Source organism: Neodiprion fabricii, chromosome 5 (assembly GCF_021155785.1).
Source record: "Neodiprion fabricii isolate iyNeoFabr1 chromosome 5, iyNeoFabr1.1, whole genome shotgun sequence".
NCBI lineage: Eukaryota > Metazoa > Arthropoda > Insecta > Hymenoptera > Diprionidae > Neodiprion > Neodiprion fabricii.
Window position 1 is genome coordinate 19,638,785 of NC_060243.1, and position 25,839 is coordinate 19,664,623.

General features: G+C 40.8%; 1 protein-coding gene across 1 annotated transcript in view; it reads left to right on the top strand.

The window, feature by feature from the left end:
• Positions 1-25,839, top strand: part of LOC124182771 (pair-rule protein odd-paired-like) — a 31,712-nt gene that overhangs the window by 3,072 nt on the left and 2,801 nt on the right. Inside the window, exon 2 of the mRNA XM_046570429.1 lies at positions 24,727-24,896. Coding sequence (XP_046426385.1) covers positions 24,727-24,896 — 170 coding nt within the window. The remainder of the gene's footprint in view (positions 1-24,726; positions 24,897-25,839) is intronic.

The window sequence follows — 25,839 nt, forward strand, 5'->3', positions numbered from 1 at the left end:
GAGAACTCAGATCCGTTCAAGTTATTCTAAAATAACAATATCTAGTGATTTCTGTGTCAATATTTTGTGATTTCAACGTTACTTGCACGACTTCGATCTCAGTATAAATGTTTAACGTACTACATTCTTGTGTCAAAATTTTGATTCGTCAAGTTTGATCGGAAACTTTGAAATTGCCGCAAAACTAATTGGGAATCTTGATAACAAGTACCTACTTCAGAAGGAAGTTAGCCTGAGGCTATATTATAGAACATTGCATTGACTTCTAATCGGTTTTTTTGTCATCGCAACTCATGCAGCGTTAGTGCAAATTTGAGTTTTTAATCAAGCCATTGGTACATTAAAATTTTGCACACGTTAAACGCCTTCGGGGTAATTTTGAACTTTCGGAAACTTCGCCAATGTTGACACTGGCACGATTGAAATCGTTGTTTTTGTCCTTCTTCAGTTCGAAATTCAAACGATCCGCCGCCTTCGGGTCCGTCCAGCCCATTCGCTTTACGATGACAAGAATTTTTAGACGTTTTTTGATCGCGGCCAGCTTTTCGTTCGTCACGATCCTCGCCTCTTTTGGTCGGCAATTAAGAAATTACGTGGCCGTATATCCTCGAGTTTTATGTCCTCTGAACTACTACAAACCTGCACGTCGCATCTTCCTTGGGACATTGTATTTACATATTTAAGCCACGCCAAAGATACAAAACTTATGCGAGCTATTTCGAGGGCCTTTCTCAAAAATCAAAAATCGAAAAACTTTCTATCCTTTGATACAATTTGGTCATATAGTCCTCCGATTTTTTGTTTCAATTGTACGTATTCGGATAGAATGTTTTTTATCGATAGCGAAACTTTGAAGAGTTGCGCAATATAATTATCAAACGCATAAATGATGAAGCATCTCACTTCCAGCAGCCCGTGTCTAAAACTTCCAGGGTATATTATGGAGCAAAAATGATTAAAACAAAAACGGCTGAGGAATTAATATTTGAAATAAGTGCCTAACCTTGCGAAAGGCTCACACAATTTTTCGCGTTGATCTCTGATTAATTAATATTCATGTTTAAGCATTACATATCTAATAAAAATGAAAAGAAAAGGTGATAATCATAATAATAATTCGCTCGACAGTCAAAGAATTCTAAGTATCACCTGGTATTATAACCGAAAAACATTATCTTTCATCGCCAGATTGAAACGGACGTTAATGTTTTAATCACGAAAAATTTGAACACCGGTTTCAAACTACGTGAATCACGATTTCAAGATAATTAATGCCGAAGCAAAAATTACGGGGATCTTCATTTATTTTTCTAACCGAAAAATTAACATCGCCGTGCGTGGATATTTCGACTCTCCTTTTCTCCGTTCCGTCGGGTGACTAGCGATGTTGTTCAGGTATCTGCTTCGCGATGATAGTTCCACAAGGTTTGAGTTACTCTTCGTTGCGGTTGAACATTCGTGAAGTAAGAATAAAATGATGCAGGTTTTTTTGAAATCGTTCTTCCTGTCGCTTTTAGACTTTTTCGCAAAGCCATCGAGTCACAAGAATCTTTTAAAAGTCGTACAAAAAATTTCGTAATTACGTACGAACACACAGTAAAAAAATGTGCACGTTTTACATTTGCCAAATGAAACTGGCCTTTTTTTTACCACTTCGATGCTGATTCGCTTGAATGAAATTTCTTGGAAATTAATGCCAGTTTTCTTGACTCTCTTATCTTCATTCTCATCGACTTGCGATTTGGACCGAATGTTCTTGGCACTATTTGCTTACTTTATCAACTGTTAACTGAAAGGTTGAACGCTTCAACAGGCTTGTTGTTGAAAAGAAAACTGCCAGCATGACTCTTGTATACATCAGTCGATGTGGCATTATAATTCAAAAGTCAGTTTGAAATGAAAATAAACATCGGTACCGATTATTCGTTTGTGTGATTGTATTAATCTACTTCAGTCATGCTGATCCGGATTTATATGGATGAGTAAACGCCGTGAGAAATATATTACGCAGAACTCTTTTCAGGTGTTGACATTAGATACTTTTCAACGGTTAATTCGACGGAGGAAGTAATTAAAACTGGATAATTATAACTCTTGAATTCAGAATGCGAAGTACAATTAATCATGTGACCTAAAAGCTACTACCATTTTTTTTTATAATAGTGTCATCTTTCGTTATCGTTTTTCTCTAAAAGCTATTATAATATACATATATCGAGCCGAATGTTTTACAGAAATTTCAATACCGCCGCTGCTATATTTATTTTGTAATATAAATCATGCCTGGAAATCGACGAATTTCTCGCCAAAGATTGCGCTATCTGATATTGTGTAGTTTTTACTTCTCGTCAATTAGTTGATGAATTTCTTTATTGCGTTATTTAATTTGACAGTTTATTTGTCGCAGAATAAAAAAAAAAAAAAAAAAACACACATCGGCATACAGCATATGATAATGAGTAAAAAACTGTGAAAAAGAGTCTGTATGCTTTGAAATATTTTTGAACAATTCTTTGTTTACATGTACTAAACGAAGTTTGAATTCAAACTTCAACTTATCGATTTGAAATAAGCAGCCCTGGAGACGTTTGAGCCCTTAATATGCGATGATTTGTTTGAAAACACAAGAATTATTTACATATCGTCTGTGTACGATTTCAAGTCGCTTGAGTGAGCGGCTGTTTACCTGGAAAATAAATAAACAAGAAAATAGGCACAGCACACGCACACAAATAACGGGTTTTTGGGGAGTGGCTAATCGCCGAGCATCGAGCCTTGCAGCATGGAACAAGGGGTGAATCGATTCGTGAGTATCGAGGGTTGTTTATGAATCTCAATTCGGGTGTACGTATAGCATATATACATGCACATACTCATTTCGTTCGTTGTCCTGCGTTTTCTTCTCTCCTTTTTTACCGCCCCGTCGCACGATGTTGCGCAGCCCTCGATCACTGCGCCCCCTGCATAAATCCACCCCCTAAATTCTGGATCGTGAGGCATCGAACAGGGCGAGGTTATAAACACCCACCGAAGGTACTGTGCGTGACCCAGGCATGGAAGGTGCACAGGATCAGAAATAGTATTTTTTTTACACTGAGAGAAATTTTTCGTTCCGGTTACCGTTCAGTCCTTAATATTTTCATTTCTTACCACAATCGAAAAATATAGTTGTAGGTACAAAATGAAAATCAGTTTTCCAGCTGTTACAAGAAACTCTAGTATCCGTTACTATTCTTTCTCATTACGATCACTGTTACTATATTTTCTTGTAACTGTTGCGAAAATTTAATGCTTGTGCAACAATAAATTGCTGTTAAACCCTTGTTTAGCTAAAAAAGTATAGTAAACCGAACAAACTGATTTTGCGTTGCAATTACCAAAAAAGGATCGACAATAGCGCAAAATGATTACGAGTACCTTGTTTTTCGTAATTCCAACGGTATTCAAACAGTTTTTTTTTAACGATACCTGTTTTACTGAATTTTTCTAGTTACTGTAACAAATGAAATTTTTCTCAGTGTACAAGGAGACAATCTCGGTCTTTTTTAAATCACCATTGTCTCTTTGTTGACGATTTTTCGCATAACAAGAGTGTGTCAGGCTTCTTTTCACGAAGCACGAAATTGAGGTTAGGGTCGCGTAATGTGAGTTTTTAACATCGCATGCGCGCAGTACAGAAAAGATTAGTTTTAACAAGCCTAGGAGTTGAAAGTGATCTTTTCTGTACTCGGCGCATGCGCATTCCCAGACTGACTCTACCGTCATAGAAACGGATACTTTGTGTACGAAAAAACGCGTGAAACATGGTCGCGTTATATAAACAAAACTTCATCACCCGTGATATGCTGACGGAATTAGAAAACAATCTACCTGTATGGGTGATGCCTAATGTTTCATTATCCTAATTACACACTGCTGTACCGTTGGACGCATTGCATTATTTATCTTTTTCTTTTTGCACATCCCTACTTCCGGTTCTCATTTTTCTGTGACGGACGCGGTTGTGATTAATATGATTAATTGTTATATTGTCAAGGCTTTCTTTCTTTTAGTTCTCTTAGTTGTTTGTTCTCATTTTTGATCGGCTGAGGTTGAAGAAAAAGGCGGATGTGTTAAATCGGGTTTATTCTTTTATCGCCTCATTTTCTTCCTTCTCATCTTCTTGTCATTCTCTTCTATTCAATTGATCATTAAAAATTGCATACTGATTATAATCATCGCAACGCTCAAGATTCAATAACGTAATAGTGTATTTAAAAAGCCCGAACAAGCTTCTGCATTTTTCTTCATATTGCATCGTCTCTGGTATTTTGAAATTTTGATTTTCAATACAAAACCTCATGCAATGTCACAAAAATCGAAATATCTATTTTCATTCAAAGTGAAGATAGTCTATAATGTTCCGAAACGTACCGTCAACTAAAATGAGTGACAAAGTTTTTTTGTAGATTTTTATTGCTAGTGGAGCATGATTTTTCGGAAAACCTCGCGTTGTAATCTGTGTTTTCGTCTACATATATTAGGGAATTAGTCCTCTCCAAACGTCACTTGGATGTCAAATACAAACAGTATCATCATTGCTTTGAGCAATTGATTCAAGATATCCAGTTTTTTGCACCTGGACTATTCTTTCAAGATTGCCAAATTCAAGTGCATTGTTTCGCGTTTCCTATTCCTATTTCGCTCAATCCAATTTTTAATCCAAGCCATATATTCCGTCATTAAAATTAGCCGCTTTCAACTCTTAGATTAAAATACCTTCGATTATATTTCATTACATTATCCAATTATTATAAATTTTTTTAGTTCATATTTTCATATTCGTTTCATTCTTTTTTCTTTTTTGTTTATTCCTTATCGCATGCAACTATTCAAAATACGTATTTACTGTTCTTTCTGATAAAAATGTTTACGACCATGCCAAAAATTCCATAAATAACGACAAGAAAATAAGCAATCTATCTCTTTATCTCACGTTTCTATTCAAAATGAATTCTCTCTCTCTCTCTCTCTCTCTCCATTCGGTGTTTAGAGGGGCACAGAATTCTAGTGCTGGCGAAGCTGCACGCGCCCCCAAACGAATCTAATCCCCATAGATGGAGCAAGCGCGAGAACTAGCAACCCATTAAAGCAAAGTGATACTCGGGCTCTCACACATGTGAGCGGATAAATTCATAAACTCACACACACGCGCGCACACATGCATACGAAAGAAACACAGGCGCAAAAAAGCACCAAAAAAAAAAAAAAAACTACGACGACGACGACAAAGTTTCCTTCGCCCCATTTCGGGGGTCGAGTGCCGCCGCAACACGTCATCCGCTGCATATGCCGAACGAAGGGGGGAAACGAGGGGTGGGATTGGTCGATTTGACAATGGGATTCACCCCAGCGTGTCTCCCATTGGTCCCAGGGATTCTCCGCTCGGGGTGCCGGAGCGAATACTGCGCTGGAGATGATCCTGATAGGGGATGAGCGGCCCCTTAGACCGGCCACCCTTACGACGGGCCGACGGCCACGGGGGTGTGAGAATGAGCGTTAACCGGAGGCTCGGCTATACTGTTTTGCCCCGTCAACGGGCACGCCGATCCCGGATCATCCTTAAAGAGGGAGCCGGAGAGAGGGACGATTTTTATGCTTCATTCTACGGTCGAGCACAGAGTGTTCCGTTTTCATCGAAATGGCGCGAGAGCTTCGATTGATTGTACAGCATTGTTGATGTGTCAATTTTTGTCTTCCTTTTTCTCTCGCAATATCAGCAGATTGCACAAATTGACGGAAAAAAGGTTCTTTCTAATTGCGAAACATTGAGTGTAGGAATATTTTTATAATTTTTCAATGCGAAGTTCGAATATCGCCGTAAAACATATCTAGCATCGCTGGTTTTCTTCGTGAATGAATCTCTCCCAGGCTTTGTAACTTTTCCTCTTCACTCGAAGCGAGACTTCGAATGGAGCACGAATCGCACCTTGTATTTTAAGCTTTGTTCAAAGTCTCTAGCTCACTCCGTTCCCGAGTTACGGTTTATCAAAAAATGCTAGATAATCGAACCCGAAATATATTTCAAGCATCTCTTGATTGTTCGTAACTGCGGAATGAAGCGAGCTAGAGTCTAGAAAAAAAATTTAAAATATTGCGTAAATCGTATCCTTCGTTCCGAGCATGGTTTTAAGTCTCTATATAGCTCATTACATTCTGAAATTACTTACAATCAAAATATGCTGGTAATGAATTTTCGCTCCAATTATCGAGCATTTTTTATTGAACGACGACTCGGTAACGGAGTATGCTAGACGCTCAAAACAAAGCTGAAAATTTAGCTTGAGATTCCCGCTACATTTTTTCCCCGTAGCGAATACCTATAACCTTTAACCTCGCCGAAGTGCCATTACCGTCGCGTACGTCGTAACCGGTATATATATATATGTGTGTGTGTGTGTGTGTGTACAGTACGCACCTAAGATATTTGAACGCGCAATATCATGAGGCTGAGTGGAGGCTTGTGTTCACCGCGGGGTGCCAAGTGCGCGGTTTTTACTCTCAAGACGAGTTTCAGGGGGTTGAGAAAAGGGAAAATATAACAATAACGACAGTGCTAATCGTATACTTTACGCGGATTATTAGAAAATTCGTAAAAATATTTCAGTGTCGAGCCAGTCGACGAGTGCATGTAGAATTCTAAATTCCATTTGTTCTTTATTTTAGCAATACAGGAGCGCAAAACTGTGGAACAATTATTTTCATCCGATCATGCATCGCCGAGGTTTCTTATTTTGGAATCTGTCGAATGGGAATAGACGCTAAAATTCTCTTAATTCGCAGAGTATCGAAGAGGTATTTCAAGGTAGGCGGATATATAAAATACGTGTAGGTACAGGTACGATCGATGCATACATTTTTATAACCACGTTATAGGTTTATAACGTCTCCACGCTACCAGATCGTTTTCGCGCTGCATTTTTGCTCCACTGCGCGCTCTGTTGCACTTCCAGTAGGCATTAAAAATCACCGCCGCACCGCCGTCGTAAATTATTTTTCACGTACAACCAACGCCTACGCAAATGCTGCCAGCATATCCGTATTCTTACGGCTGCGGTAACGATAATAAAAAATCAACCATCCGTTATAATGTATCGAAGCGAGAATGAAAAAATCAAATTCCGACTCCGTTAATGACTGCGTAATTTCAATCTAACTTGTTTATATTTCTGTTTGACATTCTGTCGAGTATTTTCAACTTTCGCAGATGCTTTGAACAGGGGTAAAATTTATATATTCTTATAGGTGTATCACAGAATCTTTGCTGCAGAGTTATGTGCGTACATACATCTACATATGTATTCGTCTCTGCTTATATCTGGTAGGCGTCAGGCTGTCTACTAAAATGGTGCCCGAGGCGAAATACTAACGCAAACTCGTTGTGGGACGGGAAGCCCCAGCCGAATGTTTGAGGCCCTTGGATATACAAGGTTGCAGCATTTCTATTCGGGTTAAAAGAGACTCCGAGCCGAGATACCGTGCTACACTGACCCCGTAGGGCTTCGACATCTTCATCGAGTCCCAATTAGGACCGCAGTCCAAGTCCAATTTAATTACATCACGATACTCGCTCGCTCCCTGAGCTAGAAAAACCCCGGAAGGGTTTCAACTAATTTCTCGACTTTAAGACGGGAGAGGAAAACGTAATAAGGAAAAAAAAATGAGGGAGGGGGGGAACTAGACTGTAGAGTAAAGGGAGAATAATGAATTGCTGTGGCTTTGTTTTCACCCGCTTTGGTTGAAAATACTTAATTATTATATCGGTATTTCTCAATTTTTCTACACATTGATTTTCTCATAATTTTATAGATTATCAGGCCTTCCTTACGATGAATTTCCTTGAGAATCAGGAATAAAAAAATTCACTGTTGTTTTCAAGCATCGAAGCATTCGAGTATCTGGTATATCTGAATAAATCAACCCGAGCATTTACCACTTTTTCTAGTATCAAAGTATAAAAAAAATTCAGTATCAGTTGACCATTCAGGTTTTTCAGCAGGTCGGCTAAATTACTTCAATATATAGTATCACTAAAATATTTTCTAGTATCCAAGCTCAAAAAAATTAGTATTGTGAAAATAAATTTGATTTAAAAGAGTTTTAAATCCGAGCTCACATCTTTCTCTATCAAAATATTACACCTAAAGAACTTATTATCACAAGTTTATGCGTTTCCAATCAGTCTTTCAATTCTCTCTCTGTGATACTTCGATCCTGAAAAAATTTTCCAAGTTTATACTTCACCATAATAAGTAGTAAAAGCAAAGCTGTCGTGTTTCGTACTCTAATTATGCCGTAAATGCGCTGTCAGTTCGAAGACGTGAGTGAAAAAACTTACCTAAGAACAAGATGAAAAAAATAAACAAACTAGACGAGGGAGAAATAGCTGAAGGTGTATAAATAAAACGTGATCAAAAATAAATACGAGAAAATAAAAACATGGTAATTATAGTTTTATTCAAGTAGTCAAATATTTTTAAATGATAATTAGAATAGAAGGCGAAAAAAAAAGAAAAGAAAAGAAAAGGAGGACCAAGTTCTTGCATCGCGGCTTTTTATCACGCACGTACGAGCGTACGTTGCACACGCATACTTATACACGGCGTATGCATACACATATAGGGTTCCGGAAATGAGGTGTTGATACAGTTAATGGCGCGTCACGTTTACCGTCAATGAACTGACAGTCTGTGACAGCTGGGTTGTTGGCTGACTGCACAATCGCGTTGACGCAACAACCCGTCGATGCGGTATAAAATCGGTTGGAAACCCCGACTTAACGCTGAAACGTGAGACTGTGATAACAGCCGAAAGTCAAACTGCTTCGTTGGAGAATAGAATGAGAAAATAAAGCGTGTAAGAAAGGTTGAAAATTAAACGAAATAAGCGCTGGCAATTCTGATGATTTTCAGTTGTTGTTTTCAATTTTAACAAATTTGTCAATTTGTGATACTAGTTGAACAACCGTTTGGAAAATGTTCTTTATTCTTTTTTTTTTGGTGATAAACGAATCCAAGAAAAACTTGTCGGGTCGGGAAAAATAATTTTCTTTCAATGTGGCGCGACGCGAGGTTTTTGAAAAAAATAGGTTGATTTCATTACTTTTCAATGTATCGCTAGGTGAGAAAAAGTTGAAATTACAAATTAAACGTTGATACGGCAATTTAAGTGTTAAAATGACAAAAATGTGAGTCATATTCACTAACAGAAATGTAACAAATAACACAAATATGAAGTGGATGACCTGCTGGGACGTTGTATTTAGTTAACCGTTTTTAACACCGCGCTTGACAAATTTTTGTATAAAATTATTCACCGAAAGATTAGCAGAGAATTTCTCGGACCGGTGTAGTAAACAGGTGAATATTTGAAAAAAATAATTCAAACCTGTGTTGAAAATTCCATGCAATTTTCGGATCTCAACGGTGTTAAGGTGCGGCACTCAGGGTCTTAGAAGTATCTCGGTATAGGTGTTTGTATGTGTACTTGAAGCGTAACTTGCGGTAACTACGTAGAGACGTAAACTGACAGGAGAGATAGTTTACTTGAAAGTGACGAGCTGTACCCAGCGTAGATATTATAAGCGGTCGTGGTTTCAACCGCGGCGAGATCTCGTTCACCGGATAATAACCAGAAATGTTTGGTTTTTTAGTTGCCAGTATTTTTCCGAGCTTTCCCGACTGGCTAAGAGCTCTGTAGGTATTTATACACACGCGGACCGAGACCCGCGTCACCGCTGATTCGTTGAAAAAAAATCTTGCATCTCCGTTACAGCTTACTATTTCAGCAATTGAGGTACCTAAGGAAATTTTCCGAGTATAAACTCACGGCGCGAGACGAAGCTTAACATTTTTTTAAACACATTTACTAATCGACTCGAAATTTTTTTTGCCCTTTGATGTATCGTTTCTTTTTACTTTTTAAGAAAAGATTTCAGAATGCCCGATGGGATTATCCTCCAATGCGGAACTTTTTTAATCGGTTTTCAACTTCTGAAAGCTTTCCACACGAGTCATTCGATTTCTCAAAAATTTTGAGATCAAATTCGGTTGACTTTCAGAGTAAAAATATAGTTTTCTTTTGATGCAGAAGCGTAACTGATAAAGAGGAAGGCATCGATGGAACCGTTCTGATTCGAATCGAATTTTTTCTCGTGTTCTTGGTCTTGGGCAGGAATCCATCTTGTTTGTGGACTGAGTATCTAATTTAGCAATCTCACAGCCACGCCTCCGGTAGATCATTAGATGATCGGAGGTTGCGAGGAGTGATTAATAAGCTGGAACTGACCACACAGGAGAAAACGGTACAATAATTATCATGGACATATTCTCTGCGCATGCGTCTGCGTGTGTGTCTATGTGTGAGTCAAAGGCACGAGGAAAACAGAGCGGAGACAGTGACGCCGAGTCCCGCAGACACCGGGTTGTTTTTCTCTATTTTTCGTCCTCTTTTGGGTGGGGGATGGAATTTTTGGTCGACCCAAGGTGCCGAGTCACGCGGGCTCAATAAATACCAATCGATTCGAACCCCGTCTCCAGACTATTAACGGCTAAACGTCGACTAACCAAATTAACCGTGACTAAAACGCGTTTAAAGCTTCGATCATTGTTTGGACTCTTTTTGTGCGTATACATGATTCCTCGAGCCTACATTTCTCTCCCGCATGTGGAAATCTTTTAGTTCCATTTTTTACATGCGATTCTGAATGCTGGGAAAAAAATGTCCAAAGTTCTATTCACAAGTTCTCTGAACCACGGACGAAAAAATGTTGAAAATATAGCAAGCTATTAGTGATACCGATTGGTATCTTATCAAGATTCAATCCGTTTGTGCAGTCGTGAGGAAAAATCGAAAAAGAAATCGATTGAAACCGATTATGTTAAAGTGGCTAGGTCATTGATTTCAATTTTGTGCAAAATTCTACGAGATTGGCTAACAACGATAGAAGAGAAAGGATCGATTGAAAAAATTAAAAATCGAGTAAAACCGGTTGACAGTAAATCGGCATGTTCGATAGCACTGGAAAATTTCGTTAGTCCCATAGTTGAAACAAGAAAAAAAATGCGATCGCGGGACTCGAAATCGGTGAAAACCGGTTACAATTAAATCGGTATTGATTAAAATTCCTCAGAAATGTATGTGTCCTGGTTGTGAAAAAAAAGAAAATCGTTTGAAAACTGTCGAATCCGGTAGGAAAAATCGGTTACTGTTGAATCGGTATTAATTATACAAATTCTACTTAATGGGATAAAATTTAAAAACCCACAGAGAAAAGGATCCAGAGAAGGTAAGTTCGACGTGGTAAAATCGGAAGTAATGGGAATTGAAAAACTTGAAACCGTGAATGTATAGTATACCCAACACCTAAGCGCACGTTTATTACCATGGATAAACATTTTCCATGGTGCACAATGGCTGTGGCGGTGGTGAGGTAACTTGATATATCTAGAGGGGGGTAAATCATACCCACTTGAAGTTGCAGAGGGGTAGAGGAATTCGCTGGGAGCCTGCGGAGAACGGTAGCTTGTCGGTAGCTGTCGTCCTGTGCCAGGAGTCGTCGCACAATGACGATCATTGAGAAAATATCAAGTGTCCTGAAACATTATACTTTTATGCTATTTAAACGCGCGTTTATACATGCACAATCTACACGTACAAATGCGAGTCCCCGAACACTACGTTTTTCGAGCTCCTCCGTTGAATGAATTCCCAGATTTTCCAATCTGTTTGATGGGTTCGTAGCCTCTGCAGAGTTCGATATTTTTCACTTCTGTATCATATAATTTTCATAACTTAACCTAACCTGATCTTAATCTCCCGCCTCAACCACACTGAGAAAAATTTCATTCGTCATAGTGACTAGAAAAATTCAGTAAATTTTCGCAACAGTTATACAAGAAAATATAGTAACAGTGATGGTAATGAGAAAGAATAGTAACGGATACTAGACTTTCCGGTAACAGCTAGAAAACTAATTTTCATTTTGTACCTAGAACTATATTTTTCGATTCTGGTGAAATATGAAAATAATTAAGGACTGAGCGGTAACCTGAATTAAAAATTTCTCTCAGCGCATACTCCAAAATAGGAATCCATCAACGCGATTCGTTGTGAAAACTGCAAGTAGTCTGCTTTTACTGACAAACGTTGAAGGGTAACTTTCGACTGACTGACTTGAAGTCTGTCCAATATTCGTTCGGGTTTTCCTCTATTCCTTTCTTCTCTTTCGGTAAGCACAAAGATGACATGTTGATCTTTGGCAAATTGACGGTACGATTTTTGCATAATTATCCCGAAAGAAGATAGCACTGCGGCATAAAAAGAAAAGAAGAAAAGTAAGACAATACGATCTCGGTCATTGTTTTCAATTCGCGAACACGATCGATCCGACAGTTTTACGAAACATGAATAAAAAGGCGTACAACTCGCACCGGAACGAACATCTCAGTCAACCAAATGTTCCCAAATCACTCTTTCGGCCTATTGGATAAAAAATTGAACGAGGATAGGTTGGATTCGGTTTTTTCTTTTCACCAAGATGAAATGGTGGGTTACAGGCCGAGTGGCGAGGGACATGTTTATAATCTTTGGCAAATCGACAATACGATCTCGAAGGGGGTATTTTCGAAGTGTGGATATGACGCAGAGAGAAGTCGGCGCATGCACGTACATTCGGATAAGGGTTCCCACAGAGGCGGTCGTGCGGAGTTTTATATATTTTACGATATACCGAGCAATTTGACATCTCGCATGAAGCATAATTCACGCGAGCTCCAACCTCCGAGAGCTCGATCCTCGAGCCTCTCTCGTACCATCGAGCGTGCGAGCGTGCGAGCGCATCGAAACCATTAGAGAAACAGTCTTCATAAATATAGCGGACAGCGAATCCTCCGGACCGCTCGTTCGTTTTATCGTTTTTCTTATTCCTCCTCATCCCTTTCCCCCCCCCCCCCCCCCCCCCCCCCCCGCCACATCCGACCGAACCTAACTGCCTACGATTTTTTATCCTCGATCACGACGCTCAATTGCTCTACGGATTCTTACTCACTTGTTCGTATTCTCACCCTTTTACTCGTGATCCGCGCGTGACGTTTTTTCTCTTAATGAAATCTTTTCGATTGTCTAAATCGTAATTTACCGGAGTTGTTTTTCTTCAACCGCTGAACAGTTTTTCATGATCCACGTACCTACGATTTTATGCGGTCCGGTATTGCAAGTTTCGCTTCATCGATAGTGGTGAAATTGAATGAGGCTGAAATTGTTAACGTTATATTGTAACGAATCACGTTTTAAAAAAATCGTTATTTCGTGATGTTAGGAATGTCTGAAATTCAGTAAACCGCAAAAAATCAAAACAGCTCACACTTCGAGAACTTGACTACTTTAAAGTCACTATAAAATTGCGAAATAGTGATTTTTTCATGCAATGTTTCGTTACGTCAACGCTACTAACTTCAACCTGGTAAAATTTAAATGTTTTCCAAACGCTCAATGACGTCAAACAAAAAAAAACAGCAGCATTCGTGTTCGTTCAACAAACTTCGCAAACTTTGGGATCCTAATCCAAATCCAAAAACATCCGGAATCCAAATTTGTGAAGTCAATTTGTACCGTGTGGACGAAATTTTTTTTGTAACTCGAGATGATTTTGGTGCGCATGAGCGCGATTTTACTTCCCAAGATACCGACGTTGGATAATTTGAGACAAAAGAATCGTTGGAGCTTCTGAATGAGGCGAAAGAATTTCTTTCCTGAGACAAGGATGATCGCTGTATTATATACGTATATATTAGCCAGCCTAGCGCCGTGAATTCCGTAAGAAAATTATAACGTCCTACGGGTCTTAATAACCACACGACGGTACGCACAAAAGCTGGATATCAGGTTACGAAATTAAATTACGATGCGAGTCCTGGTGCCCTCGGCGTCAAACCTCCAAGCATCCAATGAATTTGACGCGGTGCTGCGTCCCCCGGGATTCGTGCATTTCACTTCTCTCTCTCTCTCTCTCTCTCCCTCTCTTTCATTTTCATACTTTCTCATCGTTAAGGTGGAGGCCGCAACCGTTGCAGCACCCCTCAAGTCAGCCTTTTGTCCAGTTTCACGCACAGTTTTGGGACACTTGACCCAAGGCCCAGGAATTGTTCTTTTGTTTTCCGGACCAACAGTCGCCGCAAAGGTTCTTATTTTCCGGGAAGAAATATATTTCCAAGATTGAGAAACTTTTCCACCATTTGTGATCAACTTCGTAATATTCTTCATTCATCGACTCGACCTCCAATCTCTTCAACTACATATTCAATTCGTGACTTAAATCCAACTTTAAGCAAATTTCGGACAGAAGCTTTTGATAAACCAGGTATACTTTATTGTTCGAAAATTATTTTTCATCTACGTCAAAACACCAATCCGTACCACTGTTTGGCCGTGACCTCTGACTACTCGTCTCAAATGAATATGACCACAATTGGATTAATAGCACTAAGGTGACCGTGTAACCGGTAGACTGTAAAAAATGACGGTGTTAAAAATTGATCGAAATTAGCCGATGTGGAGTATATTAAAACAATTTGTCTGGTGAATTCCAAAATTCGACATCAGTTGCAGATAGTGTTATTTAATACCAAATTCTATATAGTTTGTAGAAGTCCACACCAAGTTTCTTTTCAAAGTGTCATACATTTTCGGAAACGCAATTTCGATCAGACCTTCCGAGTATGGGAATAAAATTTTTGTTTCCATGTTTCTCTCTCTCTCTCTCTCTCTCTTTCTCTTTTTCTTTTTCTTTCTTTCTTCTCTCTCCGCGAGTCTCTTTTTCCCTTCTTCTTCTTCTCCTTACGGCTGGTTGTGAAAACGGGAATTCGGCGGTACCTACGTACGGTTCGCCTCGTGCTGGTTCTCGGAGACTGAAGCAGCGGACCTGGTACAGGCTGAACTGCATAAGCAGTGGGCCATACTAACGACCTATGTAAATGTTCTATGCGTTTGTCCTTCTCTCTTATCATTTTATCCTACTCCCACAAGAGGTATACGGGGAACGAGAGGAGAGAGCGTGACAGCGGAGGAGAGAGAGAGAGAGAGAGAGAGAGAGAGAGAAAGGGACTTCTTGGGCCCTGCAGCATTCCTGCTACGGGCCCGACCCGCGACCCGCGACCCCGACCTGCGCCCCCTAAATCATCCACCGTGGCTAGCTGCGATATTGTTTTTTTGTCTTTTATTATTTCTTGTTTTTACTCATTTGTTTTTCTCCTTTTCCTTTCTTTTCTTATCTTACGTTTTGTTTTTCTTTCTTTTTTTTTTTTTTTGTTTTCTTCTTTTTATTTTTCTCCATTTCGTATACACCGTTTATTTATTTCCCAGACTCGCGCGAAGACAACCGAGCCCCGTCTTGATAGCGCGCGCCGTGTGTAAAATGTGTTAAATTCACCGTGAAAAAAAAAAAATTTCACTACGATTTATCTCTGAAAACAATTTTATCCGACGAATCATTTTCACTCTTTTTCTATTTCAACGTTACCGGAATACAGAGACAAGCGAAAGTTTGGGAATATTCGTAAAATGTCGAGCTTTTCATCGGAAATAATTACGGCTACCACAATAATGGATTACAGCTTTCCTTTATCTGATGTCTTGATTAAATGGATTTTTCGAAAAGTGCAGATACATCGCAATCCAAATTGATCGAACTGTTCTCGGCATTTTCACACTTATTTTATGATTTTCGGTTTATTCAATTCCTCCTAGAAATATCGACGCTAATTCTCCAGTGCACGGAAAATAACACTAGGCAATAAACAACCCTGTACGTACGTATGTATGTAAATAAATTTCCAATTAGACAAGCACGAAAGATACTCTAGACGATAATAGTGACCGGGATTTATCGGGGATCTGTTAAGGCCTTGACTGAGTTATGTAAATAAGAAATAATCGTTTTATTCATCATTCTGGTGAGAAAAAATTCTGTCCGAGCTACCAGAACTCGTCACGGTATGAAAAACATGTGATATTCGGTAGTGTCAGGTATATTTTTCGTCCGAGGTATACACATTCATTTCCCCGGGTGGGTTAATCTCGGATGATCACTCGACCAAATACTGACCGGCTACTGTAGCTGACGGCACTGTAAGGTACACAGAGTAAATCTTTTCTAAATACCTAGCCCAGCCCGGAGCTTGACAATGGCTTGCTAACAAGCAGGAAGCTCCTTTCCCTCGTCGGCATCTTAACGTTTGGCAGGAGGTGAAAAGGGGAAGGTGCGTGCATCGGGTAGCAAGCAAACACTCTTTTCTCTCCGCACGCGGTTATAATGCTCGGAAAATACTTTGTGCGGCAGCGATACAGACACTCTCTTCAATGATCCAGGGTGTGCGAAAACCCCGAGCTTACGGACTCTCCTCAAGGGGCGGTAGGTATAGCGCATGAAACGCCGTGCAAACTCCGCATCTCTCAAGCACTTCGGGTATTAGCTTTTATACCCCGGCCACCGAAGCTCATTCTGTGTCGAGGACCGCCGCATGCGCCAAGGACCCTACCGAAAATTAGCCCATTCAATACTATTTGCAAACACTTACCCTCGCCCCGAACTCTTACTGCTCTGGCCTCGTTTCTTACGTCAAGGGTGCTTCCGGGCTTCGTTTATTATTACACTGCTCGCTCTCAATTATTTTGACTTTTGAAATCACATCCGTCATAGTGATTTGCTCGGGGTGTATACAATTTATCCTTTTTTTTCCCCCCATGTCGATCTATTAAGGATCTTCATAGTTTATTAAATTTTTCAACCTATCCTAACCTAACCTAATCTGATGTTTGGAAAATTCTTGAGGTTAAAATAGAAGTTTTTTCCCCATTCTAACCTAATTTTGATGTCTGTGAAAATTCGTAACCTAAGAAAACAGGTTTCTTCCTAATACAATTGAATCTAGAACAAAGTTTAAAAAGTTGTTGAGCTTGATTCAATGGGTTTGAAAAATTTTGACGTAAGAAGGTACGTTTTCTCCTAATTCAGTCTAACCTGAAGTAATGGTTAAAAGATTCGTGAGCTTGAAGCGGAAGTTTTTTCCTAACCTAGCCTATGATATTCTGAAAACCGCTAGCCTTGAAACAAGTGCTTTTTCCTGATCTAACCTGAAATTTGTTGTTACTTTTGCTGAAAATTAGAGAATCTATGTTCTTTGGAATCTCTGTGAGGAATTTTCTGACGAAATAATGTAAGCTTGAAGAGCTGGCTGAAAATTCGCGTCCGCTTAAGAGATATACAATCATCTCTGATTCCCCGACGGATACGCGAGACACCGTGACAACTATATACACTTGGACAAGTAGCGATGGGAGGAAGAAATCTTGACACCGTATACGTGTTTAAATTTATAGCTACACCAGCTCCGTTTTGCGTGTCAGTTGTGCAGCAGCAGCGCGGTATGTGCTTTAAGGGGCAAGCTGGCAAGACGACGAGACGAGGCGTCGTTGTTAAGTCGTAAAAGGTGATCCGCTTGTCGCCTCTGTTGAGCAGATTTACGAGAATTTTTTTAATGCGAGAATGGAGGAGGGGGCCCGTGAAGACCAACTACACCGAGGTCAAGATTTTCCGGAAATCGACACCCAAGAATCCGGACTTTGAGGGCCCGTTTTCATCAGTGGGTCACGTTCTTGACGCTCTCACTGCTTTACCAGAATTTTTCCAACTGGCCCTGATCCCGGCCCTGGTAACTCGAGATACGCGGTCCGCATACCGTTCCGGTGGCACCCCCATCTTTTATGGAGGTAGTTTCAAAAATCTCAAACTCTGATCTCGGCTCGGTGGCACTCGGTCTGGATCCAGAAGACCAAAAGCTCACGCGAACGCTGAAAGAGAAAAACTGACTGATTGTCGGTGGATCCCTGTGCAAGCATTTACATGCATGCGTGCCCCTCATAGTCAGGCTTGCTTTACGGTAGCCGGGACTCGTTTCACGGCCAAACTCATCCTGCGTTGACCCGGTGCTACCGGCTTTCCGGAATTGAGATGGAACCCGATTTCGGACGAATCGTCGCAACCGGGGTTCGGATCGGGTCTCGGCAAACAAGAAGGACTGGATTGAGTCGCTGTTTCAGTGCTGCGCTTTTTAAAGAACATCAAGAGGCAGGATATTATAAAAGACCTTCGAGTTCTGAACAGGAATCACGGTTTATAATGAAACGGTTTTTCCGAGTTGGCACTGTAATCGCGGTCCATCGAATTCGAAACACCGGACCAAGAAAATACTGAATATCGGTGCAAATTTGCTGGAACTCTTTTTGGGAATTTTTACAAATATTACTAATCTTCGTAATCTTAATGCGAATGTCCTGAACCAAAGTGAAACTGGTCACTGAAACGGTATTCCTTCCAAGTTGACATTGTTGATCATATTTGATTAAACACGGAATGCCAGATGAAGAAAACACAATTGAACATCCTTAACGAATTTCCGAGACATTTTTCTACTCCTCAAATTGTTGCCGTGCGTCTTAACGCCACTTTGAGTTACAAGCGACGGAGTTTAATCGATTGTGAATCAAGATTGACCTTGAGCTTTGGATGGTCGATGTAAGGTCAGGACTGAGACTGTAGTAGGAGAGGATTGAGAAGGACGAGTATGAGGCGGAGCCGCGTGGTTGAAAAGGATACTCGTAAGTGCGCCCCGTCGGAGAGACGAAGAGAGAGTCCGCGGTAATCGCAACGGATTACAAAACCACCCGGGGTACTTTTATTGAATTCAATTGCTCGCCGCTGCGCGGGGGGTCGCGAAGCAAACAACCGGTGACCTTCGTTTGAGGTATAATTTGTTCGAAGGATCCAAACTCTGATGATAAGAGAATGATGTCATCAGGCATGATCGGGGTTAGCGCTTTTTGAGGTTGTTGAAAAGCCAGGTATACTTGATTTTCACCAAACCACGCGCGGTTTGCGGCTTGAGGAAGTGAGAAAAAGGGAGAAACGGCAACAGGGAGGAAGAAAACTGGGATGAAAAAGAACCGCAATGCAACTAGGTGTAGTGTGCGTGTTTTGTGGACTACCGTCGCTCTTCGTGCCCCGATCATTCCGCCATGTTGGCTATGAATGGGAGTGCGCGATCGGCAGATGGTTTCTGGTGTGGTAATTCGAGTGTTTGTCTGTTCCTTCCAATGCGATGAACTCGCCGCCCCTCCTCTCGCCCTCTCGCTCTTTCGGAGCTATTCAAGGTGCATACCTGCGTGTATACAAACATACACATTCGATCCGTATCAACACATGCGTGTAAGCTTCTTCGGTGCGCACCCAGGGAATATCAGGGAAAGAAAGAGACGGAGAGAGAGTCCAAGTGAGGTAAAAAGGTTTCCTCGTCCTACCGGTTAATGTCTGGACCGGAAAAAGTGATAAAGTGATCAACTGCTTATTTTCGGTTGTTTTAAGTTTTGATCTTGTCGATTTAGGACACTTTATTATCATCGATATCGATACCGTTGAAATGTTATTCAATTAGATTCGGAACGAATTAGTCAAAATTTCACCCAAGGTGTGAATCTTCTTTTCTGTGCATCGTTCCAAACCTCTCACAAGCCTGGAGTTTTGTGACAGGAACTTCTGGCCTCTGAGAGAAACTGTACTGATTGTGAGCCAGATGCGCCGGTGGTTCTGAGAGATGAAAAAAGTGGCATTCTCAGTATCTCGGTTTGTAATCTGGAGTCAATATCTGGACAATTTACAAATAGTCAATTTATCTTGACCCAATATCTCTGGTGGGTAAAAATTCGTGGACTGTGCCGACGGATATCGTCAAGGATCTCGAACTTCTGGGTTATCTAAAACCGATCTAAACTCGATCCTCGCGTCACTGGAGGTGTCGGAACTGGCGCAAGTAGTCAGTCAGCCGGGATTAGGGGTCCTGTAGGAATTAGCCCTGTGTCTGTGTTTACAATTTTATCTCAGACGGCTCGAGATACGCGATGAGGATCTGGGATAGCTAATGCCGAACGAATAACGGGAAGATTATCCACTCGAGAACCTCTGTCAATGGGGGAGGGGGTCGGACTAGCGTGGCTGCAAGGTTGGCAACAATGTTTCCGTGGCCCTGCAGTGTCCTCGGTGCACAATAGTTGCGAAAATCATCCATTATGCCGGTTCGGTACGCTGCAGCCCGCCGGACAATGCCCAACGCCCATATATCATTCGGCGCGGGTTTCCAAAAATCCTCTTCTTCAACGAGCCGAGAGAGCCACTCGCCTTCTCACTGGCATGAAAATACCCTCGGCACATTGGCAGCGGCGCGCGGCGTCTCGGCCTTCTCTATTTTCCCTCTAGCTGCAGCCCGACTATCCGTTTCTTCTCTTCTTAAGATTTCTCGGAAAAAGAGAAAACCCTGCCTGAGAATTACCGTCCCTGCATTCTCTTCGCAAAAACTACACGGAGTCAGACGGTACCGGGCACTATTACAATTAGGTACTCGGAACCAGTTCGTCTCGAAGTCGGACCTTCGAATCTATCCGGCAAAAAATGCAAACACGACTTCGGTTGAACCACACCGTCAACCTATGAATCCAGAGTTGAGCCAGGTCAAGATACGGAATCAAATACCACTTTGCTCGATTTTAAACCCAAACCGTGACTTCGCTCGGTTTTTATTACACCGTCGACTCGTACGGTACCTTTATTCAAATCAAATCAAGTTCCTGGTAAGTACCTACGGATATTCAAAAGGCGATATTCTTTTTTCATTCAAATTGAATTACACACTCGAGACGTAACAACTCATCGTCAGCTTACCGTTGATGATAAACTATGATGTCGGTTAATTTGGATTGCACCATTACTCCAAGCTACGAATTTGCGTAATTTCAAACACAACCAATGACAAGATTTAGGTAAATTTTAATGAATTTCTTCAATTCCACAGACCATTTCCGTCAATTGCAGCTCTGTTTAAATTACATACTTCTAAAACTTTCCGACTAACAATATAATTTACTGCCATCACATAAAAATTGCAAATTCACTCGTGCTTTACCGAACTTTACAACCATATTATATTTTTGAGGTCGTGAGCTTCTGAACGCCTGATTTCGAGTCTCACAGCAAAAACAAAAAAAAAAAAAAAAATTTGTTAATGTACCGAGAAATCCTCTCTTCCTACTGTCTGCAAGGAAACAGAAGAGTATCAATCACTAGAATCATTAATAATCTCGAGTTATCCCGTTGCTGAAGATCACGCCATCGTGTAACGGGCCAGGATTTTGGTTCTTCAATAAGTGTTCCAAATATATGAATGTCTCAAATGACAGGTTTTGAAAGCACCCTTTTTAAAAGATACGCGTAAAGAAAGAAAAAAAATTAAAAAACAATACTCGAAGCAAGAAAGAGTCGCGCGATAATCATCGATACGCTCCGAAAGCAATTTCGAAAACAACAAGGCGTTATTCGATCACTCATTAACAAAATTCGCGGTGTATACATGCGGTCATTACGGAACAACACGAGTCATAAAAGAATCGGGCCCATTAAGCCGGCCATCGGACGGATCAGGAACGAGCAAACGGAACAAACTGAGCGACCTTTTCTTATTCTGTCTGCCAAACGAGATAGTGATCTACATTTTTCTAATCCAGTCATTTGTGCCCCGGTATATAGGCACCCATACACGCGTCTTGGTCCCCATATTCAGCCCGGGAACCTCTGATTCATACCGTCCAATCCGACGGCGGGCTGCGCGCTTCGCTGCGAGGAACGGCACGCCGGGCCGGGGCTAAAACGATTATAATAACTATTTTATCCCGCGCTGATCTGGGCCATTGTGTTCCCCATTCTGAGAGTCATAACACTGCGGCGCATTGCTCCGGGCACGCGGGCCCCGAGACTTCGGGTAAACTTATGGGTTGCACACCCGGTGTGCTGGAATCCGAATTTGACAAGTTTCGAATTCGGTTTACAGCGTGCAAGAAATACAACATTGCGCTGAATCCGAACACTGTAAACAGTTTTAATATTTGTGCGTAATACTCTGGCATTCAAGTCACTTCTCAAAATGTCGCGATAATTCTACACGAAAACTGTTCCTTTCGTTATCTTCCCAGATTCGATTGCCTGTTTGTAAAAAATTTATACCGACACTGTATTATTCTAGAAGGAATCGTTGATTACATACACCGAAAATTGTCCTGCGTTAAAGAAAGATTGTTATTCTACATAGGTTATTACAATTATATTGTAAAGCAAGGGATTTTTCTTCATTCTCGATTAGAATTTACTTGCGCGAAGTTATCCGTTGTAATTGTTCTGCGAATAAAACTCACGGTAAATGTAGGGCAAAATAATTATTCTCTTCATCGTACTTATTATTCTATACGCACCTCTGTTCTTGCGTACGAAACATTACTCCCCGCCTTTTAAATTCACATGCATGTTACATGAATTCTATTCAGCGCATCCATCGTATTCCACACTCTGTTGTTCTGCAGAAAATCGTACTTTGCATTATCTTTATACTGACATTTTGTAGAGAACAATAATTACCGGAATAATTTTCATTCGGCATACTCATTAACGAATGAATAATGGCACTAATTGACGTTTGGACTAACTTTCCGCTTGAGAAACAATTGATTAAAATCAATCATTCGGTCTAGTGATTACAAACAATCGTGTAGAATATTATTTTCGTGTAGAATTATTCTACGATGTTTGGCACCGGTCGAGACCCGGCCACATCCAGCTATCAAAATTGTTTTTTTGATTCCAGCGCGATCTCTCTGACAAGACAGGCGATCAGGGCCCATAAGTGGATTTGAGTAGTTCAGGTAGAAAACTTGAGGGGGCAGCAGAGGCGCGGGTTGCAGGCGGTCGTCGTAGAACGCGACGCCAGGTCTTTCGGTGGTCGTTGCCGTCGGCTGCAATATTTCACGGCATATTGTTGCCATCTGCACACACAATCGACCCTGCCTACCCGACCCTCCCTCCCTCCCCGCCCCTAAACAGTGCAGTGCCGTCCTCGGCCGACAGAGAATAGAAGCAAAGCAGCTAAGGATAGTCACACTTTTATTTACGTACTATATTTATTTGCCAAACAGTGCGCGTGTGTGTGTAAATATATTTCACACATGCACGCAGACGCATCGCCGCTTCCTCGAGCAGAGAGAGATTGAGAGAGAGAGAGAGAGAGAGGGATCCCTCTCTCCATACACCCTATATAGCCGATTATTCTCTGCCCCGGACAGATTTGAGAAAAGTTATTAATTGTCTCGTTAAATCGGTGACACCCTTTGTCCAACTGTATACACACGCGTATATATGGTATATACTGCTATGTGTACCCATGCATATGTATACCGTATTGTGTACTCGTGGATATATGAATATTTTCTCGATCGCTCATCGGATTACAACTCCGAGTCAACCCTCAACTCAATTCCAATCTCTTGCTGAATGATCGTAATATCGAAACATTTACGACTGGCTCTTTGGGCGAGAAAAGAATCCAATTTTTATACTTGTGTGAGACAAAACAGAAAATTATCACGCGGTATTTCTTTTTCTATAAAAGAAAAAAAATTCATTCCGGGTGTTAACACGCAATTCAATTTCGTTGATTTTCTAATGATCTTCTCCAGTGGCTTCAATTTGCGTTTGATTGAAAGATGGAAAAAAGAATTACTTGATTACTTTATTGTTTCTCTATTTTTTGGGTATATAAAACTTTTGCAATTGAAGGCCCTAGTGACTGAAACACTTATAATAACCCTGCTCAATAATTCCATTGTTTCTTTTGGTTGCTACATGCTACATGCAAGCATTTTTGCATTCATGAATTATGAAAATAGATTCTAAATGCGGAATGGGTTAGTAAATTCCTGAAACTTTGTAGAGCTCATTTAAATGCACGAAATATCAAATGTATCTCTTGGGGAACACAAACAGCGGATAGTTGATAGCAACTCGGACAATAGCCGACTAAATAAACGCGAGGTGAATACTAGTAAAAAAAACCTAATGATAGAAACGTCGCTGTTCAGTTCTGACTATCTTTTAGTCTAAATCCGAGAAATTAGCATGTAGAAACAGAACCGAAAAAATTATTGCAGAAGAAAACTTGACGGACCATTTGCCGGGGTGAATGAAACGCGTGAAACATATTTAGGTATGCATATTTTTCGCTGTATAAAGGAAGAAGAAGAAAAAATCTAAAGAGAAAGGAAAAAAAATAAATTCGCGAAGCTTGCGCGGTTGTACCAAGTGAAATATATTTTCCACTCAACTTCCGGTGAAAATAAATAAAGTCCCGCTCTACCCGTGGCTCTGACCCTCTCCGAGCTTCTTCCACTTGCCTCTTCAATCTCGATATTTTTTACCCCGCAGTTTTCTTTTTTCAACTTCCTTCCTTTTCTCACTTTTACTCTTATATCCTTCGGGCCGTTTTATATTTCCCGCCCTTTCCTCGGGGGAAAATTCAGTCCATACTCACAGTGTCGTGGAGGAATCCCCGGGAGTAATATTTATGATTCCAAGCTTAGGAGTAGGCGTGCAGTTATAAATCCTTGCCAAGGATTTTTTTCCTTCGGGTTATTGTAGAAACTCGAAATACACTCTGCGGAGAATTCTGATCCAGCTGTCAGACGTCCGAGTAATATCTTGTTTGAAAAAGGCAACGGCTTCGATAATTAATTAAAATTTTCCACTCTCTTGTTTATTTCCAGGAGAGAAACCATTCAAGTGTGAATATACCGGGTGCGAGAGGAGATTCGCGAACAGCAGTGACCGGAAAAAACATAGCCATGTTCACACCTCGGACAAGCCGTACAACTGCCGGGTTTCTGGATGCGACAAGTCATACACCCATCCAAGCTCTCTGCGCAAACACATGAAGGTACGTGCAAGAAACAATCGCTGCTAAACCTGTGAGAATAAAAATTGGGAGCAAAATCTTCACTGCGAGATTTATACCGAGAGAAAACGGGGAAACTTAGCAGACTGAGTTACTGGCTGCGCATGCGCAAAATAAGTAAATTCTATTGCAAAGCAGGGGGGCCAACTTACTCGACGTGGAGAAAGAGATTTCAAATTCTCCCGCATCAAGTGTCGAATTGATATTACGTTTTTACGATGAATTGTCGCAGTCATCAGCCATCTTTTTTTTTGAAAATAAGTTTTTATAGCCTCATTAAATCACGACATTAACTATTTAAGATCGGTACGCGACGAAAAAAATTAAAAATTCCCATCATCTCCATAACCATAATAAACCGAGTCTGATAGATGAAGCTTGAGGTGGCCAGCCTGCATAAAAAGACGGCAAAGCGCGCATGCGCAGTCAGACATTTAATCTGCTAAGTTTCACCGTTTTCTCTTGATACGAGCGCGTCAATCCACCGTTGAGAAGGAGACGAACGACGGTGGAACACCTTGATTTTGGCCGACCGCTCCGGGGTAATTTCCTATTAAGATTCCGTAGCCATTCGCGCGTGAACCACAGACAGCATCGAAAACGCCTCTCATCCTCGATCCGAAGAATCTCCAGAGGTCCGAGATCCGGAGATCGAGATCGCGGGAAAAGAGAAGAATACAGAGAGACAGAGAGAGAGGTGTATGCGCAAGCTACGACTGTACAACGAGTCACAAATCCTGGGACAAGTGTGACGCTCATGATGAATTCGAGTCGCGTGATTTAAACGCCGGCTAAGTCGAAAATATTATGATTCTCTCTTTTTTACCCTTTTTTTTCTTCCTGCTCAGATCTTGTCTAGCCTTACGACGGATATTTTGTTCGCTGAACTATAAGAAAACATGGACGAAGTACGTTTATTTGATTA